At 54.6% G+C, this 23230-nt stretch overlaps 3 protein-coding genes across 3 annotated transcripts; 1 reads left to right on the forward strand and 2 right to left on the reverse strand.

The window, feature by feature from the left end:
- The first annotated feature begins 2209 nt into the window (after positions 1-2209).
- RNF26 (ring finger protein 26) lies at positions 2210-4899 on the forward strand. Its single transcript, XM_068988813.1, has one exon. It carries the CDS (start codon positions 2738-2740, stop codon positions 4037-4039), a length of 1302 nt encoding a protein of 433 aa, XP_068844914.1. The 5' UTR covers positions 2210-2737; the 3' UTR covers positions 4040-4899.
- A 1898-nt stretch (positions 4900-6797) lies between these two features.
- Positions 6798-8716, reverse strand: C1QTNF5 (C1q and TNF related 5). Its single transcript, XM_068988955.1, has 3 exons — positions 8548-8716; positions 8012-8268; positions 6798-7670 (listed from the first exon to the last, which is right to left on the reverse strand). The coding sequence occupies exons 2-3, from the start codon at positions 8223-8225 to the stop codon at positions 7153-7155; spliced, it is 732 nt and encodes a 243-aa protein (XP_068845056.1). The 5' UTR covers positions 8226-8268; positions 8548-8716; the 3' UTR covers positions 6798-7152.
- Positions 8717-9462: 746 nt separating this feature from the next.
- Positions 9463-14321, reverse strand: MFRP (membrane frizzled-related protein). The gene is made up of 13 exons (XM_068989254.1): positions 14268-14321; positions 14043-14145; positions 13812-13925; positions 13531-13692; positions 13179-13392; positions 12612-12742; positions 12368-12493; positions 12070-12146; positions 11552-11700; positions 10907-11037; positions 10656-10778; positions 9777-9904; positions 9463-9687 (listed from the first exon to the last, which is right to left on the reverse strand). Exons 1-13 carry the CDS (start codon positions 14319-14321, stop codon positions 9463-9465), a joined length of 1737 nt encoding a protein of 578 aa, XP_068845355.1.
- Positions 14322-23230: the final 8909 nt, after the last annotated feature.

The raw sequence follows: 23230 nt of genomic DNA on the forward strand, positions 1-23230 counted from the left end.
GGGAATTGGGGGTAGAAACAGACTATTCTGTATATCAAACAACAATGGAGGACTTCCCTGGGGGTCCAGTGGTTAAGAATCTGCCTACCAATGTAGGGGACATGGGTTCAATCCCTAGTCCCAGAAGATCCACATGACAAGGGGCAACTAACCCTGTGAGCTGCAACTACTAAGCCCGGGCTCCACAACTACTGAAGCCCACATGCCCTAGAGCCCGTACTGGGCAACAAGAGAAGCTGCCTCAGTGAGAAGCCCGAGCACTGCAACTAGAGAGAGCCTGCATGTAGGAATGACGATCCAGTGCAGCAGAAATAAACAAACAAATAATAACAGTGGAAAGTTGGAGTCTGGTGGTTCGAGAAAGAGGGAAATCTCAAAAGGAAGAGGAAGACAAAGGGAAAACATGTCTCAGAGAAAACATGAAGTTGGGGCCTGACAGATGTGAGAGAGAAGCTAGAGAAAAGCGTGGGGAGTTTAGAAACTGCACTATGTTCTAACCTGTACTGGGAGCCACCTGTCTCGAAAAGGTGTGCAGAATATTTCAGCCTTGAATCAGTGGTGCTTTGGGAAAGAAAGGATTCAGGCAGGGTCCAGGGTGGGGTGATGGAGACACTTTAAGAAGAAGTCTTCAAGACAGTTTAAGAAGAGTTTAATGTGCCAACTAAAAACTGTCACTAGCCACCAGTTACTGAACTTTGACATACCCTGAAGGGAATTCAGAACCAAGAGCAGGAATGAGGCACTCTGTGCTCTGGGAAAAACAGGCAGAACAGGCCTTCAGATAGTTATTTTCAGGAGATTTTATGAACACAAATTCTTGCACCTTCTTATATCTAAAAAAGCACTACAATCATTAATGGAGATATCTGCTTCTCATGACTAGCAGCAAACTTCCTGTGACCAGCAGCAGCCTTCTGTAAAAACATGTGTGAAAAGATTGCACGTCTGCCCAATTACCTACCAAAATTACGTATATATATTCAGCTCTCCTCTTACCTCTTCTGAGCAGTTCCTCAGAACTATCTGAGAGACCGTCTGCTGGCCTATAGTCCTCGTTTTACCCTAAGTAAAACTTAACTCACAACTTTCTTGATGTGCATTGTTTTCAGGGAACAAATGCAAGCAGGAAATTAAAGCAATAGAGGCCAGGGGGAGGCTCAGACACCCAAGTATCCTTGGCTTTAGTAGAGAAGACCAGGCTCTCAATGTATTTGGGATAGGATCTTAGATATTTTGAATATTATTTGAATATTTTTAAAAGGGATAAAATTCTGAGGCCACTACTAAGGCTGCCCAGGTGTTTAAGTAAACAAATTAATAGAGCCTGGGCTAGGAGTGTGAGCTATTTCCAGCCTGTGACCTCTTTTTCTTACTGACAATGAGGTAATCTCCTGAGGATGCTGAGAAAACGTGGCAGAGCTTGAGGAAACAGTTTGGAAATAGCAGCTTGGGAATCCCCTATCACAATCTGTTTCCCTTTAAACTGCTTGTGAGCAGGCAGGTCTTAAAAATTTTTTGCATCCCCAGTGCATGTGTAGCAGCTCAATACACGACGGAGAAAATGGATGAATGGAAGACAAGTGACTGAGTCTGGCTGTGGAGGTGGTGCAATCCTAAAGCCTGGTTCAGAACAGTGACCACCAATCCGGACTTAAAAAAAAATCAAGGCTGGAGGCGAAGAGAAAGAACAGAGCCCGTAATAGCCCAGTCCAAAGTCCTGTTCCTTTAGAATCCACCTACCAATGCAGGAGACTCAAGAGAGGCGGGTTCGATCCCTGGGTCAGGAAGATCCCTTGGAGTAGGAAACGGCAACCCACTCCAGCATTCTTGCTTAGGAAATCCCATGGACAGAGAAATTTGGCAGACCACAGTCCGTGGGGTCGCAGTCTGACACGACTGAGCCATGGAACACACACACACACAAAGTCCTGCTCCTTTAGGGGGCGGGGCTGGGGCGATTCGCCTCCGCCCTTCAATTGACCAATCCCCACCTCAACGGGGAGGGGATTTCAATCTGTTTCCGCCTCACCTCTGTAAAGCACTGAATATGTTTGGGCGCCGTTCAAACGGACCAATGAACGCTCGATGTTTCCTGTGGTTGAGTCTCACCGATTGGCCAGAGTTCGTCGCCCCTCCCTCCTTGACATGCCTCTTGCCCCACCCTTTCTCACACAAGATGGCAGCGCCCAGCGGAGTAGAGGCCGCGCCTGGGGTTTGCTGAGGCTCGCTCCCTTCCCTCCTGCTTCCTTGGGCGCAAAGCGCCGCGAGCCCAGAGAACGGGGGCCGGGAGGGGACAGGGGCACCTGCGTAGCTGGACCGCGAGCCTGCGCCCAGCCTGCGCCGCCCCCACCCGGCCCCGGCCTGGCCCGATCCCTTCCGTTCCCGGTCTTCTCTCGATCTGACCCATTGCCCGGCCGTGGTACGCCACCAGCAGGCCTCCAAAGCTGAGATTTTTACTCCAGCCCGGGATCACTTCCACTTTAGAGATGTTTGGCTTCTTTCTTCCCAAACAGACCGCCTTCAAAACCGGGAGTCCTGGATCGGCACCTGGCCCTTTTTCCCTCCCCTGAGACTCCACTTCTAACCCAGTTCTTCCTCAGTTTCTCTCTGATTGGAGAGACCGTTCACTTCCCTTCCAGATTAATCCTTGAGCCCCCTTCCGCCCAAATATTGACAACCCTGACACCCCCCTCAGCCGGGAGCCAGACTTTTTTGGGACCAACCCCATAGCCCTATCATGGAGGCTGTGTACTTGGTAGTGAATGGGGTGGGCCTGTTGCTGGATGTGCTGACCTTGGTGTTGGACCTCAACTTCCTGCTGGTGTCCTCCCTCCTGGCTTCCTTGGCCTGGCTCCTGGCCTTCATCTACAACCTGCCACACACGGTACTGACTAGTCTTCTGCACTTGGGCCGTGGAGTCTTACTTTCACTGCTGGCCTTGATTGAAGCTATGGTCCGCTTCACCTGTGGGGGCTTGCAGGCCTTGTCTACGGTACTGTACAGCTGCTGTTCTGGCCTGGAGAGCCTAAAGCTCCTGGGGCACTTGGCCTCCCATGGGGCGCTTAGGAGCCGGGAGATCCTCCACCGGGGTGTCCTCAATATGGTCTCCAATGGCCATGCTTTGCTGCGTCAGATCTGTGATGTCTGTGCCATCACCATGAGCCTAGTGGCCTACGTGATCAATAGCCTGGTCAACATCTGCCTCATTGGCACTCAGAACTTCTTCTCCCTTGTGCTGGCCCTGTGGGATGCAGTGATGGGGCCGCTGTGGAGGATGACAGATGTAGTGGCTGCCTTCCTAGCCCACATTTCCAGCAGTGCCGTGGCCATGTCCATCCTTCTCTGGACCCCCTGCCAGCTAGTGCTGGAGCTCTTGGCCTCAGCTGCCCGCCTCCTGGCCAGCTTTGTGCTTGTCAATCTCACTGGCCTGGTGCTGCTGGCTTGCGTGCTGGCAGTGACAGTGACTCTGTTACACCCAGACCTCACCCTGAGGCTGGCCACCCGGGCGCTCAGTCAGCTCCATGCCCGGCCATCCTACCACCGGCTCAGAGAGGATGTTGTGCGGCTCTCTCGGCTAGTTCTGGGCTTGGAGGCCTGGCGCCGAGTCTGGAGCCGTAGCCTGCAGCTGGCGAGCTGGCCAAACCGGGGAGGGGCCCCTGGAGCCCCCCAGGGTGGCCCTAGGAGGCTGCCCTCAGCCAGGACATGGCGACAGGATGCTCTTCCTGAAGCTGGGCCCCGATCGGAGGCAGAAGAAGAGGAGGTCAGGATGGCCAGAGTGACGGCTGCCCGGGGCCGGGAGAGGCTCAATGAGGAGGAGTCTGTAGCTGGGCAGGACCCGTGGGAATTGCTGAAGGAGCAGGAGGAGCGGAAGAAGTGTGTCATCTGCCAGGACCAGAGCAAGACGGTGCTGCTGCTGCCTTGCCGGCACCTGTGCCTGTGCCAGGCCTGCACTGAGATCCTGATGCGCCACCCCGTCTACCACCGCAACTGCCCACTGTGCCGTCGGGGCATCCTGCAGACCCTCAACGTCTACCTCTGAAGGTTTCCTCCTCCCTCCTGCCCACCCCTCCATGCTCCACGCAGCCAGCTGTGCTCAGGCCATGTTCACACCTGATCTCTGGGTCCCGGCCTGCATCCCCTGCTGCCCCCACCGTCATCGTGCTGAGTCTCTAAGCTGCATCTCCAGGACACTGAAGTGGGAAACCCTGAAAGACTGTGACTTGGGTAGGGGCAGGGTAACAGCTTTTCCTTACCCTGTGGGTCCCTGTGATGCCAAGGGTGGTGAGGGTATCACTCTGCAAGGCCCCGGAGACTGTTCACTGTGGACTCCCCTCCAGCCAGGGCCCACCCTGATGCCAGCGTTGGGGACTCCCCCCACTTCGCTGCTAGTTTTTCTGTTGCAGATTTGTAGGTTCTCTCCTTGCATCCTCCCCACTTCCTTCCCAGCTTCTTCACCCATGCACATCAATGTCATTTGGGTATTTTGGCAATTCAAGGGCCTTAGAATTACCTTGAACATTTGCTTTCAGCTGGAGCTGCTATGCTCTGGCAGGCTTTGGGGGTAGTATCTCTCAGGTGCCCTTTGAGCTGCTTCTACCTGTTGTGATCTTACAAGGCTCCCTCCTTACCTGACCCGACAGCTGGGGTCAAGAATTACCCCCTAGGTGTGTGTGTATACGTGTATGTTTGCACCTGGCTTTGGGACCATGTATGCTCTGATACCCGGCATCACTGGGAACCTCAGGAGGGATAACCAGATTGTTCCTCTTCCTTTCACTCCCCACATCACAGAGAAAAAAATGACATTCCCCTTCTGTCCGTCTCTCCCTGACACTGGGGAGGGAAGACTGTGCACATTTCACTAGAGTCCAAATACAGAAGGAGCCAGGGCTGAGGGGCATGCAGCTCCCTGAGGGGTCCGTCTGGCCCAGGATCCAATGAATAAAGTGTTACAGCTCTGATGGCCTCTGTGTGCATCTTTGCAAGGGTGAGTGGTTGGTTATGGTAACGGATGCTGCAGCAGGGTCTTTCAGTCCCAAGTGTAGTTGATGGGGGAACTGGCAGGGGAAGAGCTGAGATAGGGTGCCTTGGGGAGAGCTCGTGCCCTGTGTGGCTAGATTTGCTTTTACCTTCTCCAATTTGTGCCCTCTCATATGCATGACTTTGGAGAGCTCTCCCTATCTTTTCCAGGCTTCCCTGGTGGCTCAGTCAATCAAGAATCTGCCTGCAGTGTGAGAGACCTGTAGGGTTTGATCCTTGGGTTGGGGAGATTCCCTGGAAAAGGGCATGGCAACCCACTCCAGTATTCTGTCCTGAATCCCCATGGACAGAGGAGCCTGGCGGGCTGCAGTCCATGGGGTTGCAGAGTCGGACACGACTGAGTGACTAAGCATAGCCCTATCTTTTCCATTTTGTCAGAATTGAGCCCTCGGAAAGAGGAATGTGAACTTACCCATTGAGCAAGTTTTCCCTCTAGTGCCATTCTTTCCAGGAGAGAACTTGGGGCTTCTGCTGCCTGGAGTCCAATCTATCCTGAGATTCCTGAAGGAGTTGGTGTCTTTGTGTCTCTTGGCAGAGAGGCGCTATGATGGGCTGGAGTATAGCTGCAGGGCCTCCTCTTGGAGAGCTGGGAGGCCTGTCTCTAGCTCCTGTAATGGGCCCAGTCCCCAATGGTCATATCAATCCTCACATGACCTGCAAAGGGGTGGGGGTGGGGGGCAGGACACTACCCCATAATTGTATGTTATATGTAGGAGCATAATGCCAGAGACAGCCTTCTGGAAGGAGGGGAGCGGGGAAAGGGGTAGGTCAGGAGGAAACGCTGAGGAGAGGCCCCTCCACTTTTGCGTTGAGAGCCTGAGCTGATGTGGGCCTGGCAAGCCTGGGTTTGTTAGTCATTGGGTTAGGGGCGGGACAAGGCAGAGAGATTGAAGGGGCTCTGAGGCTAACCTCAGACTTAGTGGCGTGGCCTAGCACAGTGAGGGAGCGTTCCCCACATCCATCTTGGAGTGGAGAGGCCTGAGGAAGGGCTTTTCTGCTCCCCTTCCCCCAACCCTGGAAGGGGAGATGACCAAGGGGAGGCTTAGTTCCTTCCAGTCTCTGTTTAATGTGAGGATAAACATTTTATGAGAGAAGATAAACTTCCTGAGCTGGGAGCAAATGACCCCATTATCCCCCACCCCATCTGGAATCCTACTGGGAGACCTCAAAACCCTTCCTCTACCTAATCGCCCTAGTAGCCAGGAGCTCAAGCTATCTAGGGTCACTGCTGCATTCTGGAACTAGGGCGCCCCCTTGTGGCCATCTCCGAAATAACATCTATAGACAGACAGGGACACTTCACTCCCCTGGCATCAGGGACAGAGAAATAGTGTTCCAGTCATCCAGGAAACAGGCACAGAGCCAGAGCAACCATGGGTGAAAATACCAGGTTCCTTTTTGTTGGTCAGGGCAGGGATGTGTGTTTTGAAGCTCCAGCCAGTTCTTATGACATCTTTGAGTTAGAAAAAGGTGTGCCTTCTTGGGTGGCCGGAGTCCCCCACCAGGACACCATCCCTAGCAGGGCGCTCCTGTTCACAACCTACACCGCTTGGGTGGCAGCTCCGCGGACCGGCCTCTTCATCACCTGGGCCTGTTTCTGTATCTCCTGGCCCAGGCTCCATCTAGCCTAAGAGCCCTCCCTTCTGCCTGAACACCCTCTCCCTCCACCCTGCTCCCTCGTCTCCCCATTCTCAGAATCAAAGCATCTCCACCAGTAAAGAAAGACAGAAGCCAGTAGGAGGGTTTTATTAGATTTATTGAATAATCTCTGAGAAAAAGGGCCCAGGAGCAGGAGGGATAAGGGAAGACCCAGAGAGACAGGGGACCAGAAAGCAAGCACCACACCTTGGGGTCCCGGGCCAGAGCAACTGGGGGGAACTACCAAACCCCTTTGATCTAGGGCAGAAATCCAGCCACTGCCCCATGCTGCCAGCCCTGATCTCAGCCTTGATCCCCATTCCCTGCCGGGAGCAGAACAGAGAGGCCCCCACCCCACCTCTGCAGTCATTCAGGACATTCCAGGGGGGCCAGCCCTCCCGGGTGATGAGGCCTTCGGTGTCACCCCCTCCTCCCCTAGGAGTGAGACAGCATGAGCTCACTTTCCAGTGGGCATCAAGCGAAGACAGGGGAGTTGTGCCAGTCAGAATACACTAGAAATCCAGAGAAGGTGCTGTCTGTCTTGATGCTGGCGTAGATGCCAATATAATCCCCCACGCCCACCTGTACCCACACCTGGTCTTCAGGCTCTAGCCTCACCATGGCGCCCCCGGAGAGCGAGGCTGGCTTGGGCCACCCCCCAAAGAACTGGAAGAAAGAGGCGATAGACTCGCCATTCTTGACTAGATCAAACTGCAGGCTAGCCCGGTAGACAGTGGCGTGGACGGCGAAGTAGTAGACCCCGGGCACCTGGCAGGTGAACTTGCCGGTGACGGCGTCGTAATGTCCCTGCTCGTTCACCAGCACGCGGTCGAAGGGTAGGGGCGCGTCCGACGGCGGGGGCACCCGGCTCTCAGAGCGCTTAGCGCTAAAGGCGGAGCGCGGAGGCACCGAGCACTCACCCGCCGGCCCGGTGGCCCCCATGGGTCCCGCCTCTCCTCGCGGCCCGGGCTCCCCACGCGGCCCCGGGAGGCCTGCGGGTGGAAGGGGGGAGGGAAGCAGCGCGGTTAGGGTGCGCCCGCGGGATCCTCCCACACCCTCCCTCAGCCTCCCAGCCGCCCCTTCCCGGCTGGGGCCGCCCTGCGCCCCAGGGCCCCGTCCCCACTTCCTGCAGGGCTCGGGGCGGATCTGAGGGTCCCAGGGGTTCCGGCTCCCGCCGCCGAGTCACTCCTCTGCGGCTCCCCGATGTGACGGGGTCGGGCGGGGACGGGAGCGGCGCCCCCTGGCGTGAACCCCTAGCTCGGGACCCCGCCGGCAAGAGCCGGGCGGCGCTCACTGGAACGTCCCCACCGATCGCCGCCGAGGCGCCGCTTACCTGGCCTCCCGCCCTCGCCTTTCTCTCCCGGAGCCCCGGGCGCGCCATCGCGGCCGTCGCGGCCGTCGCGGCCCGGCAGGCCCTGGCTGCCATGGTGGCCCGGCGTGCCGGGAAGGCCCGGGTGCCCCGGACACAGGCTGGGGATCTTGTTGTCGTCCAGAGGTGCCGAGCCGGTCGCCAGGCCCAGGAGCAGCAGGGCGAGGAGCGGCCTCATGGCGCTGGCACGCGGAGCCCTGACGCCGCGGGCCTCTGGTCGTCTGTGGGCCGGGCAGGACAGGAGTCGGGACCAAGAATCCTGGGACCTGTCTCGGCCCCCACTCCCAGCGCGGCCGGCTCGGTCCCCACCCCACTGCCGTGTCCCTGAGCGAGGCTGAGTGGCCGCGTGGGGAAGAAGAAGGGGTCCCTAGACCCGGGAACCTCTAAAGCCCCGCGCCGAGGGAAGGACAAGACCGGACCTCCCTCCTCCTCCAGCCCCGGCCGGCGCCCAGTCTTTCCCACAGTCCCCTCCCCCGGCCCCATCTCCCCGCCCCACTCACGCCCCTCCCGGCGCCCGGGGCTGCTCGCTCTCTCCGTGGCCTTCGGGGCTCTCGCTAATTCAGACCCTCCAGGTGACCCCCAGCGCTGCCTTCCCTGCGCTTCTCTCCAGCCAGTCTCCCCCCTGCTGCCGGTGTCTCCCTGGTCCTGGTTCGTTCCTTGCCGGCTCCGCTGTGCTCCTCCCAGACTCCAAGAGGAAACCAGTTGCTCGGGGGCCAAGAGCCCGGGCCGGGAAATAGCAGGGAAATAACTCGTGGTGTCGCGCGGCGGCCGGCCAAAGTTTGGCGGAGAAAGGAGGGAGAGGTTTGAGGCGGGCACAGAGAGGCAGAACTATTGACAGACGCTCAGGGCATCCATAGCTCCAGGGAGCTGGAAGCAGAGATGATGCCGCTACAGAGACCAAGGATAACAGAGTCCAAGGATAAATCCAGGAGAAACAGAAGCTGAGAACTGAGGGTGGAGGGTTCTAGAACAGTAGGCAGCTGGATGGCCAGGGTTCAGAACAGGCCCTGCCACACGACTAGACTCTAGATGACATTTTCTGTTGAATAAATGAAAATGTCAGAAGGCGGGGTGATAGAGAGCCTGAAAAACTAGATGGGAGATGAGGAAGGCAGAAGACAGGAAGTTAAGGTCAGAGACTTGGGTGGGAAGGGGTCCAGATTGTCAGTGGTACAGCGTGGAGTCAGGCCAGCTGTTTGCAGCAGCTGGGGAAAGTTAAGGGATAGGGGAAGATATGGGAAGTTGGGAGGGCCCCACTAGCTCCACTGAGCACTCCTCTTCCCCTCCCTGGGAGGACCCTGAAGTGGGGGGGATGGGCAGAGTTCCATGCTGGGCCCCTTCCCTTGCTCCCCTGCCTGCCCACCCTGATGGGCAAAGGAGGGTGTGTAGCAGAGGGCAAGGGCCCCGCCTCAGGGTCAGGGCTGGGTACAAGCCTCCAGGCCAGCTGCCTCAGGCAGCCTGTTGCAGTTGAAGGGCCAGGGGGTGCCCAGTAGCACCAGGCCAGACTGGCACTGGCGCTCTGCCTCCTGGCAGACAGAGCGGCAAGGGGGAAGGACGCTGCCTAGTGGGGTGCAGTGGGGCACCAACAGCCCGCAAAGGAGCCTCCGGAAATTCTGGTAGCAGGGCAGGCTTGTCAGGCTCTGTGGAAGGACGAGAGGAGCCCTCAGGCACCCGGCTCCCAAGGTTCCCTCCCTTCCTGGGGGCTCCTCCTTATCTCTGCCTGGAGCACCTTGTAACCTCTGAGGACCTCCACCACCTCTTCCTGGGTGGTCATGCCCACCCAGATGTTAGGGAAGGCCGTGGTGTTGTAGCTCAGACCGACGCACATCTCCACCTGGACAGGCTCACAGGCCAGCTCTGCAGGGAGGGGAGGGGAGGGTCACCCTGGGGAGCACTCACTGGCTGTGTGACTGGGGACAAGTCACCTAATTACCCTTTATGAGTCAGATGAGGCTTGTTGTGAGAACCAAAGGAAATAATATGGAAAGAAAGTGAAAGTGTCAGTTGCTCAGTCCTGTCCGACTCTGCGACCCCATGGACTGTAGCCTGCCAGCCTCCTATGTCCATGGAATTCTCCAGGCAAGATCCTGGAGTGGGTTGCCATTGTTGTGAGAATCAAAGGAGTTAACACAGAGAGATGCCTTATATACATGTCGAGGGTTCCTGTTCTCGGGAGCCTACTCCAAGCATCTTTCGCCAGCCCCGGGCATCATGCAGGCACCTCTGTGATCTCAGGGAGCAAGGGTCACTGACATTGGCAGAATCACTAGCCATCTGGAAGGAATTCCCCAGGGCTCACCCACATCTCTGAAGTGGGCCCTGGAGAGAGCCTCTGTGTGGCAAAGGCCAGGCTGGTTCCTGAAGCCCGAACCATCGTCTCCCAGATTCCCATTTGTCTTGGGGGTAACTCTAAATGTTGTTGCCACGGCTAGGGGAGAATCTCTTCAGGATTTGGTAAAGTGGTCCAGAGTCTGAACAGGGGGCCCTCAGCCCCCATCAGGAAGGACAGGGATAACTGTTAAGATGTGTGCCCGTGGGTTTCTCTGGATGGGCACCCAGCCTTCCCAGGCCTGCCAGCCCTGCCCGCAGTGCAGGGCAGGCTCCTCACCTGGGGGTGGGAACAAGGGGCTGCTGCAGTTGTCATTGGCGCAGTCTCGCCACGTGCTGCACATCCACTGCAGACTCTTACACCCTCCATCCTGGCAGGAGAACTCTCCGGGTCTACAGGGGCCTGCAGGCACGGGGGGACATGTCTGAATCCCCATGGCCTTCACTGTGCCTAGACCAGGGTCTAGAACCCTTCCCCATTCTTCTGGAGGCGCCCCTACTGCCCACACCCAAGCCCCCAGGGCCACCTACTCTCTGTGGCGTTGAGGGCCCGGTAGGTGGCTGAGAAGCCCCCAACGCTGAAACCATGGTCTGTCCTAAAGAGCACTGCCAGCTGGTGGTGCGAGGAGATGAGACGTGGGGGCGGCTCTGCTCCACAGAACCTGTCCAGAGCAGGCAGGAATCCTGACATCGGGCCCCCCTGGCTGGGCGAGCATGCATGAGGCCTCTTGCAGGCCTGCGGGGGAGCTGGGTGTTCTGGACAATGCCAGAGGGGATGGGAGGCATAGTCATTGACTCATGGGAGGAAGACACACATGTTCAGTAGACAAAGTACTAGACACACTGCTTGAACTTGAGCCACTTCCACCTAGGGAAAATCAGTGAGGGTTCTGGGGGAATTGGAAATGGACCCAGGAGAACTGGGAGTGGGAGAGGCCTGGGGAGGGCTTCCTGGAGGAGGCAATGCAAGGACTCGAGGCAAGAGGGACAGGCACAAAGGACAGGTGCAGAAGGACAAGCCTCTTTTTAAAAAGTGTGACAGCGAGGAGACCTTCAGCTTGGTGCAAGAGAGGACAATGAGGCTACTGAATGGGGGTGGTAATTTGTGGGCAGCCTTGACGGCAGGCTGTGGAGGTGGGGTGTATCCTCGGCTCCTCCCGTGGCTCTGCCCTGTACCTGTCCAGGAGGCTGAGGGCCCCAGAGTTGTGGGCCTCGTACACCTCCACATAGTCAGACTTGCACTCATCCTGAGCTTCCAGGCTGAAGTTGTGAAAGAGCAGTTCGACGCCATGTCCAGCAGGCACCGAGATATGCCAGGTACAAAGCTGGGGGAGGGCACAGGTGGGGTAATTTATGGGTTCCTTCTCCTGTTCCAATCAGGGTCCCCAGGCTAAACTCCAGACGGGCTTTCCCTGGTTGCAAGTTGGGTAGGGAGTGGGCAGGCTTGGCCTACACCACTCTCAACACCGTTGGTGGAAGGGCCTTTAACTTGTCTGGTCTCAGAGATAAGCTTACCCAGCACAGGAGCTGGGTACCTAGTAAGCACTTAATAATGTCCCCTTCCTGTTTGCTTGATCTCTGAGCAAGGAGTACAAGGAGTATCTGCCATGCCGTTCTCAATCGCACTAACCCTGCTGCTCAGGTGTGCCCACACGTGCCCCACTGCCCTCCCCGTGGAGCACTGGCTGGCTTACCTGTTGGTGAGGGTACTGCTGCAGGTAGCTGGGAGCAGAGAAAGTGCCCTCAAGCCCAGTCAGGTTCCCCCCACACCCTGTAGAGAGGAGGGCGGGAGGCTCATGAGTTTGCTAAGCTCTGTGCCTTTCGCCAGTAGGCCTGGCAGTGACGGCGGTGAAGAATCTTGTCTGTGCCCATGGGAAACAAGTTCTGGGTCAGAAGGATGACCAGGCAGGTTTGGAGCTGGGCCAGGCCGGGAGGGGTCCAGCCTGCACCTGGATCAGACAGTACCCACCCCGAGGCTGATCGGACCTGCACCTGAAAACTTGGCACTGCAGTTGGTCTCGTCACTGCCATCAGCACAGTTGGCGAAACCGTCACACACTGAGTCACGCAGCAAGCAGACGAACTGGTCACAGGGGAACTCCTCGTGGGCACAGCTCCCTGGGGGTAGGCATCTGGATTCAGAACCCTCTAGAATCTCTGCCGCTTTTTTAGGGCTGGGAGCAGCTGGAGTTGGCCAGTTGATGGGTAGCTGGGCATTTGGTAGGAGAACACTCACCGTGTCCAGGGGCCACAGCCTGGTACCAGGCATGGAAGCCAGATCCTTCCACACTGCTGTCAGAGACGAAGGCCAGCCGGAGGCGGCTGGCGTTGGTATTGAATGTGGGGGGAGGCACCCTCCCACATACTCTGCAAGAAGCCAGATTGGGGGTGATGGTGGCTCAGAGCTCAGGGCAAGCGGGAGTGGAGCCTGCCTGGGCCCTGTGGTCCTCTTTCCTGAAGCCCCATCCTGGGGACGATGTGTCAAAAAAGGTTCTGTTCCTTTCCAGCAGAGCCGTGACCTCCCTGGCACCTGCTTGTCCATCCTTGAACCATTGATTCATGCGAAAGACATGTGGGAGCTCCAGCTTCCAGATTTGGAAGCCAAGGTCAGAGAGGGGAAGTGACCTTCCCAAGGTCATGTAGTAAGATGGTGGCAGAGCTGGGCGCAGAGGCCAAGTCTCTCCATTTCTTCCTCCCAGTCAAGAGTTTCCCTCTGCACCTCCCTGGTTCTGCCCTCCAGACAGTTGTTCAGGACAGGGATGAGAGAGTGGGGGTTGGGATCTCCGGGGACAGAGGAACCTACCTGAGGAGGGGGCCTTCAGGCTCGGGAGAGATTTCCAAGCGATCGAAAAGACAAGAGGCCACGCTCTCCATGCTGAGAGTTTCGATCTTGAGCTGTATTGCGTGGTCTGTGGCCACCTGGATATGCCACACACAGTGGGCGTTGGGTGGGTAAGGGTCTGGGTAGTTGGGGCTGCTGAAGAAGCCCCTTGGGCCGGGAAGGAGGCCCCCACAGGCTGCAGAGATGGAGGTGAGCAATCAGAGGTCAAAAGAAGAGAGAGTTTTTTTTTTTTCCTCTCAAGGTGCCTTTTCCTGCATGTCCCCCTCCTGCCATCTTGGGGCCTTCTCCAGGAAGATCAGCCCTGAGTACTCACCGGACTGAGGTGCTAGGCTCACTCCTGCCTCCGGTTGCCTTTTAGAGGTTCCAGTTGCCTGGGAGGTGGTGGTGGAGGTGGCAGGGGTAGTGCCAGTGGTGGCGAGGCCTCGGGAAGGCAGTGGACGGTAGGTGGCCCCCGGTGGGGCTGTAGCCTGCAATTCTGGAGGTGACAAGATGGGGGAGGGGCCTCAGAGGCTCTGGATCCCTCGGGGGCATGGGAAGAAGAGCTCATGGGGTCTCATCCTAAAGCCCTTTTTCCAGCAGGCCCTGGGGACTTACGGGCCAGGATGATGGCCACCAGCAGCCCGAGCAGCAGGAGCAGCAGGCCGGCCAGCAGGAGGACACACAGCCAGGAGAAGTGGCAGTCTGGCTGCAGCCGTCGGGGATGCCGACCTGCAGACAGGCAGGGCGGGGTTTTGAGAGCCCTCTCCCTAGGGCATCCCTCACCTACCACCCTGAGCTGCCAGGCCTTTATTGTCCTACCCCCAGGTCACCCCCTGAGATGGTTACCTTGCCAGGGAGCTCGGGCGCTGCAGTTGGCGTCCTCCCGGAGGGTGGGGAGGGGGCAAGATGGCCCTGATTCAGGCTCGAAAGCAGGATTGCAGAACTCAGTCTGAAGGGAGAGATCTGAGGGCTGAGGGCCGGTGGCCGTGCTGCCTGGCAGGTGTGCTCATGGGGCACAGCAGCCCTAGGCAGGCGTCTGGGGCTTGTGGGAGCGGCCCTGGTGGCCCTTACCTTGCTCAGCTCTGTTGTTTCCACACAGACGACGATATCTGAGCAGTCCTTCATGGCTCTAGGCTCTGCATGGCTTTCTGGAGTCCCTGTGACAGGAGCGCAAGACCCCAAGAGCCCACTTCCTGCCCTAGTCCCCCTCTCAAGGGGCAGCCTCTGCTCCCTGAGGCTGAGGGCAGTCAGGCTAGACCAGCTCTCCTGCTGCCCTAAGCAGACTGGCTCAGGTCGCTGGCTATTCATTCTCCGTGTGGGGGAAGGGACAACAGCCAGAAGGAATTCGCAAAGGCATGGAATGGTCGCTTAATCCAACTCAGCTGAGGATGCTGAAGTCGAGGCCCTGGCATACAGCAGTGGTCCTTAAAGGCACAGGCCATGGCTGAGGACACCCTGCACAGGAAGCTGGGTGCTCTGTGCGGGCTGTGGTGGGGAGCTGGTCACCCCCTTTCTTAATCTCACTGAGGTGTTGAGTGAGGGAGGGAAGGAGGGCAGTGGGGCAGTCTTGCAAGCATGAAGGAGCCTTCAAAGCCAGGTGTGAGGACTTGGCAGATTCAGAGCCCGAGTCCTGAGGGCCCTGGACAAAAACAGCAGCCTTCTGCTCCTTCCAGGTTTCCCAGGTGGCTCAGGGGTAAAAAAATCTGCCTGCCAATGCAGGAGACGGGGGTTCAATCCCTGGGAGGGGAAGATACCCTGGTGAAGGAAATGGTAACCCACTCCAGTATTCTTGCCTGGGAAATACCATGGACAGAGGAGCCTGGTGGGCTACAGTCCATGGGGTCGCAAAGAGTCAGACAACAGTTTAGCAGCTAAACAACAACTGCTCCTTGGTATCTGGGTGACTAAGGCATTACCCAAGCTGGGTCTTTGAAAGTCCCCCTAAAGCACCCGGGTGCTCAAGGACAAGAACATGGTGTGGGTGGGACATGGTGTGTAGGGGCTGCTTGTGAACTCGAGGGGTTGGCTGCTGCTTCCTGGGTCGCTTCAGGCTGCAGGAGAAAGGACAGAGGAGGAGAAGGTGCCTGAGGCCTTGGGCAGGGTCAGCGCAGGCCCTTCAGATGGGCTGTGAATTCTGGTGGGTGGTGCCATCTGCTGTTGCAGGATAGAAAATCTGCCCTCTGCAAACTACATCACTCCGTGCCTCTCTCTCCAGGAGCGAAGTTCTCCTGGAAAATCCCCGCCTGGCTCAGCTGTCCGCAGGGAGACTGGAAAGGGATTGTCATCTGTTTTGACTCGGCCATGCTCGGGCTGAGTTGGGCAGGGCAGGAGGTGGGGAAGCAGCGTATTTTTTTTTCTATGGTTTGTAGAATGTCTGTTACACACTAGCCCTGGGTGAAAGGTCCTAAGTGCAATTTCTCTCCTTGAATCACTGTGAGGCCGCATAATCCTGTTACAAATGATGGCCTACGGCTCCCCGGGAGGTTCAGTAACTTCCTCAAGGTCACACAGCCGGTGAGATACTGAGACAGGAGTTGAACCCGGGACTGGGAAAATCCAAAATGCACATTTTCTCAGACACACCTCTGCGCCTCTACACTGGCCCGAGGCAGGCTGGTGACGGGGCGGGACTAAGTGAGGAGCCCGGCAGGGAGAGAAGTGGGGAGGCTGAGTCTGTGGCCCTGAGGCAGCTCTCCTTACACACACACATCCAGCCCTTCTCTCTATTTATTTATTTATTTATTTTAATTTTTTTAAACACCAAAAACATTTCTGTATTGGGGTATATAGCCGATTAACAGTGTGATAGTTCCCAGTGAACAGCAAAGGGACTCATACACACATATGCATGTATCCACTCTCCTCCCAGCCCCTCTCCCATGCAGGCTGGCACTTAACGTTGAGCAGAATTCCCTGTGCTATACAGGAGGTCCTCATAGGTTATCCATTTTAAATATAGCAGTGAGCATTAGTCCATCCCAAACTTCCTAACTACCCCTTCCCCCTGGCAAACATAAGTTTGTTTTCTTATGTCTGTGTCTCTCTTTTTATTTTTTAAAAAATATTTATTTGGCTGCGCCGGGTCTTAGTTGTACTATATCTTTGATCTTCGTTGACACATGCAGTCGCTTTAGCCGAGGCATGTAGGATGTCATTCCCTGACCAGGGATCCAACCTGGACCCCTGCACTGGGAACTCAGAATCTTAGCCTCTGGACTACCAGGGAAGTTTCCAGTTCCTCTCCATTCACCGGCTGGAGAGCCCTGGGGCATTTTTGTCTAGAGGAGAAAGCTTTCCTGGGTCCTAAGGCTGGACTGTTTTTAGAGGGTTTAAAAGGTCAAAAGTATTGTCCATAAATAACACAGGCATTATTTGTCCTTCTCCCTTTCATTCCTGAGTGCACAGCATGGTTTCATGAGGCTGCCTGATGTGAAGCAGGTGAGAATCCAGCCAGGTGTTAATGAGATTTGCAAAAATGTAAATACTATCCTCCTTCCTCAGTTCTTTTTGTTTTGGAAAATGTAGTTTTATTACTCAGCCATTAAAAAGAATCCATTTGAATCAGTTCTAATGTGGTGGATGAAACTGGAGCCTATTATACAGAGTGAAGTAAGCCAGAAAGAAAAACACCAATACAGTATACAAATGCATATATATGGAATTTAGAAAGATGGTAATGATAACCCTGTGTGCAAAAGAGACACAGATGTATTGAAGAGTCTTTTGGACTCTGTGGGAGAGGGCGAAGGTGGGATGATATGGGAGAATGGCATTGAAACCTGTATATTATCATATGTGAAACGAATCGCCAGTCCAGGTTCGATGCATGATACAGGGTGCTCGGGGCTGGTGCACTGGGATGACCCAGAGGGATGGGATGGGCAGGGCGGTGGGAGGGGGGTTCAGAATGGGGAACACATGTACACCCATGGAGGATTCATGTCAACGTATGGCAAAACCACTACAATATTGTAATGTAAACAAATTAAAAAATAAATAAAACTGAGATTAAAAAATAAATAAAGAATCTAAGCATGACTAAAAAAAAAAATTTAAGGGAATTCCCTGGCAGCCCAAAGGTTAGGACTCTGTGCTTCCACTGCAGGGGGTCACTGGTTCGATCAGGTGGTTTAAATCCCTGATCACAGAACTAAGATTCCACAAACTGTGTGGTGCAGCCAAAAAAAGAAAGAAAAGAAAGAAAATGTTACTTATGTTAGCATATAAAAGGTTTACTGTTATTTTAAAATTTTATTTAAAAATTAATAAGTATTTGGATTCCTTTCAAATTTTAACATGGTAAATACCGATAGCTATAACGGCCAGGGAGACTTCTTGGAAGAGGTGGACATGTGGTCTAAAGTTGAAAGTTGAGGGACTTCCCTGGTGGTTCAGTGGATAAGACTCTGTGTTCCCTATGCAGGGGGCCTGGGTTCTATCCCAGGTCAGGGAACTAGATGCCACATGCTGCAACTAGGACCTGGCATAGCCAAATAAAATTTCTTTTTAATTAAAAAAAATGAGAGAATTGAAAAAGATTTTAGTAGGTAAAACTTGGGGGTTGGGTAGGGATTCCAGAAAAGAGGGGCTGCTTAGTTAGCACTGTGGGCCTCAGGAGCCTGGGTTGTAACCCATTTAAGCAGGGAGTGGCTTGGTCAGAACCAGGTCTCAGAACAGCCCCTGTTTGTGAGAAAGTGGTAGAAAGGAGGCAAGGGGGAGGCAGGCAGGGCTGGAAGCTTCTCTCTGGTTTTGCCCTTGCCCATGGCCATCCTCCACGACACCCTTTGCAGTTGGCTGCTTCGTGAAAGTATTCCTAGGAGAGAATGTAGGCTGAGCGAGGCACCAGGGCAGGGCCGGATGAGGGCTCGGCTAAACGGACAACGAGAGAAACAGAACTTAGACCCTTCACTCGTTGCCTCATTTGACCCTCATAACAGTCCTGGGAGGCAAGGACAGGGGGGCGTTTTTGTTCCCTTTTTCCAGATGTCACTGAGGCACCAGAGTAGCACAGCTGGCAAGGAGCAGTGCTGGGTTTCAGAGCTGGGTCTATTGGATTCTGATTTTTTAGCTTTTATTCCTTTTCTTCCTTTCCTTTTTTATTTTTTTCTTTCCTTCCAAGTTTTTTTCTGCAAACCGTGTAGAATAGTGGGGGCAAGAGGGCCTATGGGCAAGGACCCTGTAGGCAGCCTTTGCTGGAGCCCAGGTGTGTGAAGGAGGCCTGGGCCTTGAGGCCCCGGAGAGGTTTTCTGCTGGCGGCCATCGAGTCCCAGGTTCTTGCTTCATTCTTGTCTGCCTCTTGGGCTTCCTTTTCTCCTTTGCAGGCCCCAGGCCTTGGCCTTCTTGCCTCTTCCTTCTCAGGGGTGTCCCCACCTCCTCGCTGCCTGCAAGGACTTTGTGTCTCCAGCCCTCCCTTTTCTTGCCCCTACAGGGGCAACTGCATGGACTTTCCTGCCAGCCACTCTGGATAAAACTAACAAGCTAAGGGAAGTGACCCCTTTTCTTGCTCAGGCAATTTCCAGACTCCCAGAAGCTCCACTGGGCTTTTGCTTTGGTTCTTGCAAAAGCCTGGCCTGCCTGGCTCTCTGTGGCCCCTCCGTAACCAGGAAGGGCAAGGCCAGCTGAAGTTAGCTGTCACCTTCTACACTCTGGCTCTCTAGCTCTCCCTCCTACTGGGCCTCTGGCCCCTGACCTCCACTCCCGCCAGACTGGCCTCTCTCTGGTCGCTGGCACACACTGTACCCACCCTGTCTTTGTCTAGGCTTGTCCTCTGATCGGAACACTTTCCTTTTGCTCGCTCCCAGGGCCAGCATTCTAGGCATGCATTTGCACTTAATTCTCCTTTACTAAGGAGAAGGCGATGGCATCCCACTCCAGTACTCTTGCCTGGAAAATCCCATGGACGGAGGAGCCTGGTGGGCTGCAGTCCACGGGGTTGCGAAGAGTCGGACACGACTGAGCGACTTCCCTTTCACTTTTCACTTTCACGCACTGGAGAAGGAAATGACAACCCACTCCAGTATTCTTGCCTGGAGAATCCCAGGGACCAGGGAGCCTGGTGGGCTGTTGTCTGTGGGGTCACACAGAGTCGGACACGACTGAAGTGACTTAGCAGCTCCTTTACTAAGTCTGTCAAAAACTCTCTCCTCTCGTTATTCACTGCCATCTGTACCCTTGACTCTCACCCCTCTGGTTCCTGGATCTTTAGTCTCTAGGAGCCAGGACGACTGCAGCTCTATCCCAGCCCACCCTCTGCGGTCTCCAAGAGGAAGGTCACACCAAGTACCAGGAAATCAGAAGAGCTCAGCCCTTGGCTTTGGAATGCCCAGACAGTGCTCTGCGTCACTAACTCTGTGTGGTTTGGGCGATGCTGTACTATACTTATTGCATTCCTGAAAAGTCAGAAACACTCTGAGCGGCCAGGGGAACTTGGCATTTGCCAAGGATCACTCGCTATGAGAATCTTAGTGGAATGTTGATGGCACAGTCCTGGAAATGGAGGTGAGGCTGGGGGAAATGGACATCCATTGAGTACCTACTATGTGCCAGACTCTCACAGTCACAATTCTGAGTAGCTCTTGTGCACAGATTACAAAGGTGGAAACAAGCCCAGAGAAATGAAGTACTTTGCTTGGACTATGAATGCTGTTCTCTCTGCTGCCCCGTCTCCTGCCCAGGGGCTCATTTGTGCCTCTAGAGCGGTGAAGGACGGGACCCTCAGAGGTGCGTGGCCCAGGTATGCAACAGATCATGCTGGTTTGCTCTTGGCTGTATGCGCGTGTAAGAATCCCATGGACAGAAGGGCCTGGTAGACTATAGTCCACAGGGTCACGAGTTGGACACGACTGAAGCGACTTAGCACATATGAATGTGTAAAGTGAGTGAGTTCCCAGGTTACTGTTCCACTCAGCTGAACACAGGGCTGGGTAGTTTGCTGCAGAAAGGTCTGAAAAATGCTGTCAGTTATTTGACCAAAAGAGCACTAAAATGAAAGAGAGCTGGTGGGGAGTCAAGATCCCCGAGTTGCATCCTGTCCCTGCCACCGACCAGCTGGTGGACTTGAGGTGTCTCTAGAGTGCGTGTCCTCCCTGGCAAGATGAGAACATGGACAAGGTGACCCCAACGGAAAGCAGGATGCGTTTTCTGAGCACTGGCTCCTTTAAAACAGATAGGCTCTAGGAAATGGAATCAGGGAACCATTGGACTTGCGTTTAGGGAAAAAATGACTTAGAGTGAGGACATTTGAGTTGAGACCTTTGAGAAACTCTGGTCTAATCTCCTTATTTCAGAGATGAGATACCAAGGCCCAGAAAGAGGGAGGTTCTTGCTCAAGGTCACACAAGAACAGGAGCAAGGGGAGCCTCTCCTCTAGGGAGAGGCCTGCTGGGATGCCAGCAAGGAATGGGGACCGCAATCCCAGTTGCTAGGAGGCAAAGCTGACGGGTGAGGAAACATGGCGATAGGCTGTTTGGGGACTTGTGCAGCACTAGGACCTGTTGCCACGGGGATGAGAAAGCTCCACAGGTTAAGTATAGAAGGAAGGGCTGGGAGCAAGGATGGGCTGAGCCCCCGTCCTTGAGGGGGCCCTTACCTGTAGTCTGTCTGCTCCCCAGCAGAAGACAACGAAACACACAGGTGACTTCTACATCTCGTGAAAAATTGGTCACAGAAGAGGCAGAGCACCTTACGTGGATTAGGGGCTCAGCCATCCACTTTGCTCAAGCCTAATGTTTCCATTTGGAAGGTCATCCTGTTCACTTGTGGTTTGGGGAAAATTATCTTTCCTAGGTCAGGCCCCTGCCAGCGCATGTTTGGGAGAAATCTCTACCTTGAGTCACTGTTGTTTTTGATCCTACTCAGGAAATGCCCAGGAGGTGTGACAGCAGGTGCCACTCTCTCAAGAGGGAGAGGGAGGGAGGCCTTGATTTCTCAGTGTCTGGATCATGGGTGGCAGTTGTTACTGGGAAAAATCCCACTAAGACACTCTAAGCTCAACTGGTGGAGACTTAAGTTTCCCAAGTTCTAGATCGGTGATAGAAATGGAAAATCTGAACAGAAAAAAGAGAAAACCCAAGGAACCAAGTCCCTGGGGGTGCCAAGGAGGTCCTTCCTCCAAGAAGTTCAATCTGGTGATGTCTTGACAAGAGTAGAGAACAATTTTAATGTAAACGCAGCTGTTTCCAGGTATTAGTGGGGCACGTTGAGATGTTTCATATGAGGACCAGGCCTTGATCACTCCACACCCAGGCATAGGCCACTCTGCTCTCAGAGCAAACCATGCTGTCTGTATTCAGCCTCTGCTGGAGACCTGTCTTGGCTCGTCATGGGTCTGTAGAGGGACCCGAGTTGTCAATAGAGAACCACCAGGGTGCCCATACCAGCAGTTAAAAACCAGACAGACCATTTAGAGAGAGGTCTGTTAGAGATTTCCTCGGTGTGAAGCCAGGGTTGTGGTTACATGGGAGAAACACGCTGAGGTGTTCAGAAGTGGTAATAGGATGCCTCACCCCCTAAATGTTTTGCCCCAAAGAATAAAGTGTATATACATAAACAAATGTGGCAAAAAGTTAAAATATCGGTGAATCCAGATGAGGAATATTGTGTTCAAAATATGTACTACTCCGGCTTTTTTAAAAAACAGAATTGAGACGTTTAAGCTAAAAAGTAGGTAGTTTACTTTTTCTAGAACTTGGAATTTACAACCTGGTTGAAGCAGTAAGATATCTGGCCACTGATAGGCTAGGAGCGCTTCCTGGGTTCCGACCCCTCCCAAATCAAGAGTCCATCACTTATCAGCTTATTTCTCAAAGCTATGATTTATTCTGTACAAGGTTCCACTGTACATCACACATTCATCTACTCTTGCTTACACGGTAAACAAGTGTATACACCAGCCCTTTGGCTCAGGTTCACAGGTCTTCCCTGGAGAAGGGTGTCAGGCCAGTTAGACTCAGGGTGTCTTATTCTGCGGCCTCCTGGAAGCACTGGAGAGTTCTGCCCTCGAGGGGCACAGGCAGGGCCCAGCTGTGTGGGTGTGCAGGGTACACCACCCACAGACCTCTGGGCCTTGGTGCTGAACAGCTTTTCTCTCTGGGACAACAGAGTTTTGCCCGACGACTTAAGAGCAAAATCAAGCCCATGGGGAAGAACCATACAACTGAGGCAAGATGTCCCCAGACACCCAGGCTCCAGCTCCCAGGCTGAACTGCAGACTGATGCCAAGGGAAGCTGGGGGTGGCATGGGCATCCCTGAGAAACTCGGTCCAAAGGGCCTATGTCAGGAGGCTCTGAGAAGGGGGGTGGGGCAGGGAGGCTGGGGAGAAGGAGCAAGTTAAGGGGGAATAAATTAAAGGTGAGAGCAGCTCAAGGATCAGGGGCTCGTGCTATCCTTCCAACAGCTGGGGAGTAGACCAGGGCTGGATTAGAGGAAGCTGTGGGAAGAACTTGATACACTATCAGAAGAATTTCCTCTTACCTACTCTCTTCTTCACCTCTGCAGTGCAAAACGAGCCAGGGGCTGTGGATGTGACCCCGAGCTCCCTGGCAGCTCTGGACGTGGCACTGGGGAAGAGGGAAGAGGCTGAGGGGTATTTCAGGGAGGGGCAGTTACCCCCTGGTCCCCAAACACTATAAGGCACAATTCTTGGAGGCAACTAGATTCCATCCAAAACATTAAAAAAAAAGAAACAACAACCTGTCAGATCCCAGGTCTACTGTGGCTGTGCTTGGGCCTGGCCAACTCCCACCTAGCACCACTGGGGGCTAGCACTAGAAAAGTTGTACTTGTAGAATTAAAAAAAAAAAAAAAGACCAGCACAACATCCCAGCTGTGAAGAGGTGTGAAAGAGAGCATCTCCAGTCTGAAAACTTTAGTTACGGTAATTAAAAAAAAAAGTTGGGCTTTTAAAAATTAAAACCAGCTTTTTTCAAAGACGTCCCCTCATCTGTCCCCCTGGAGTTAGCAGCCTTAAGAGGGCTCTTGGCTCATGGGTGTTTTTCTTGCTCCTGGAAGGGTGAAGCGGGGTCCAGGTAAAGAC

Source organism: Capricornis sumatraensis, chromosome 16, assembly GCF_032405125.1.
Source record: "Capricornis sumatraensis isolate serow.1 chromosome 16, serow.2, whole genome shotgun sequence".
Lineage (NCBI taxonomy): Eukaryota > Metazoa > Chordata > Mammalia > Artiodactyla > Bovidae > Capricornis > Capricornis sumatraensis.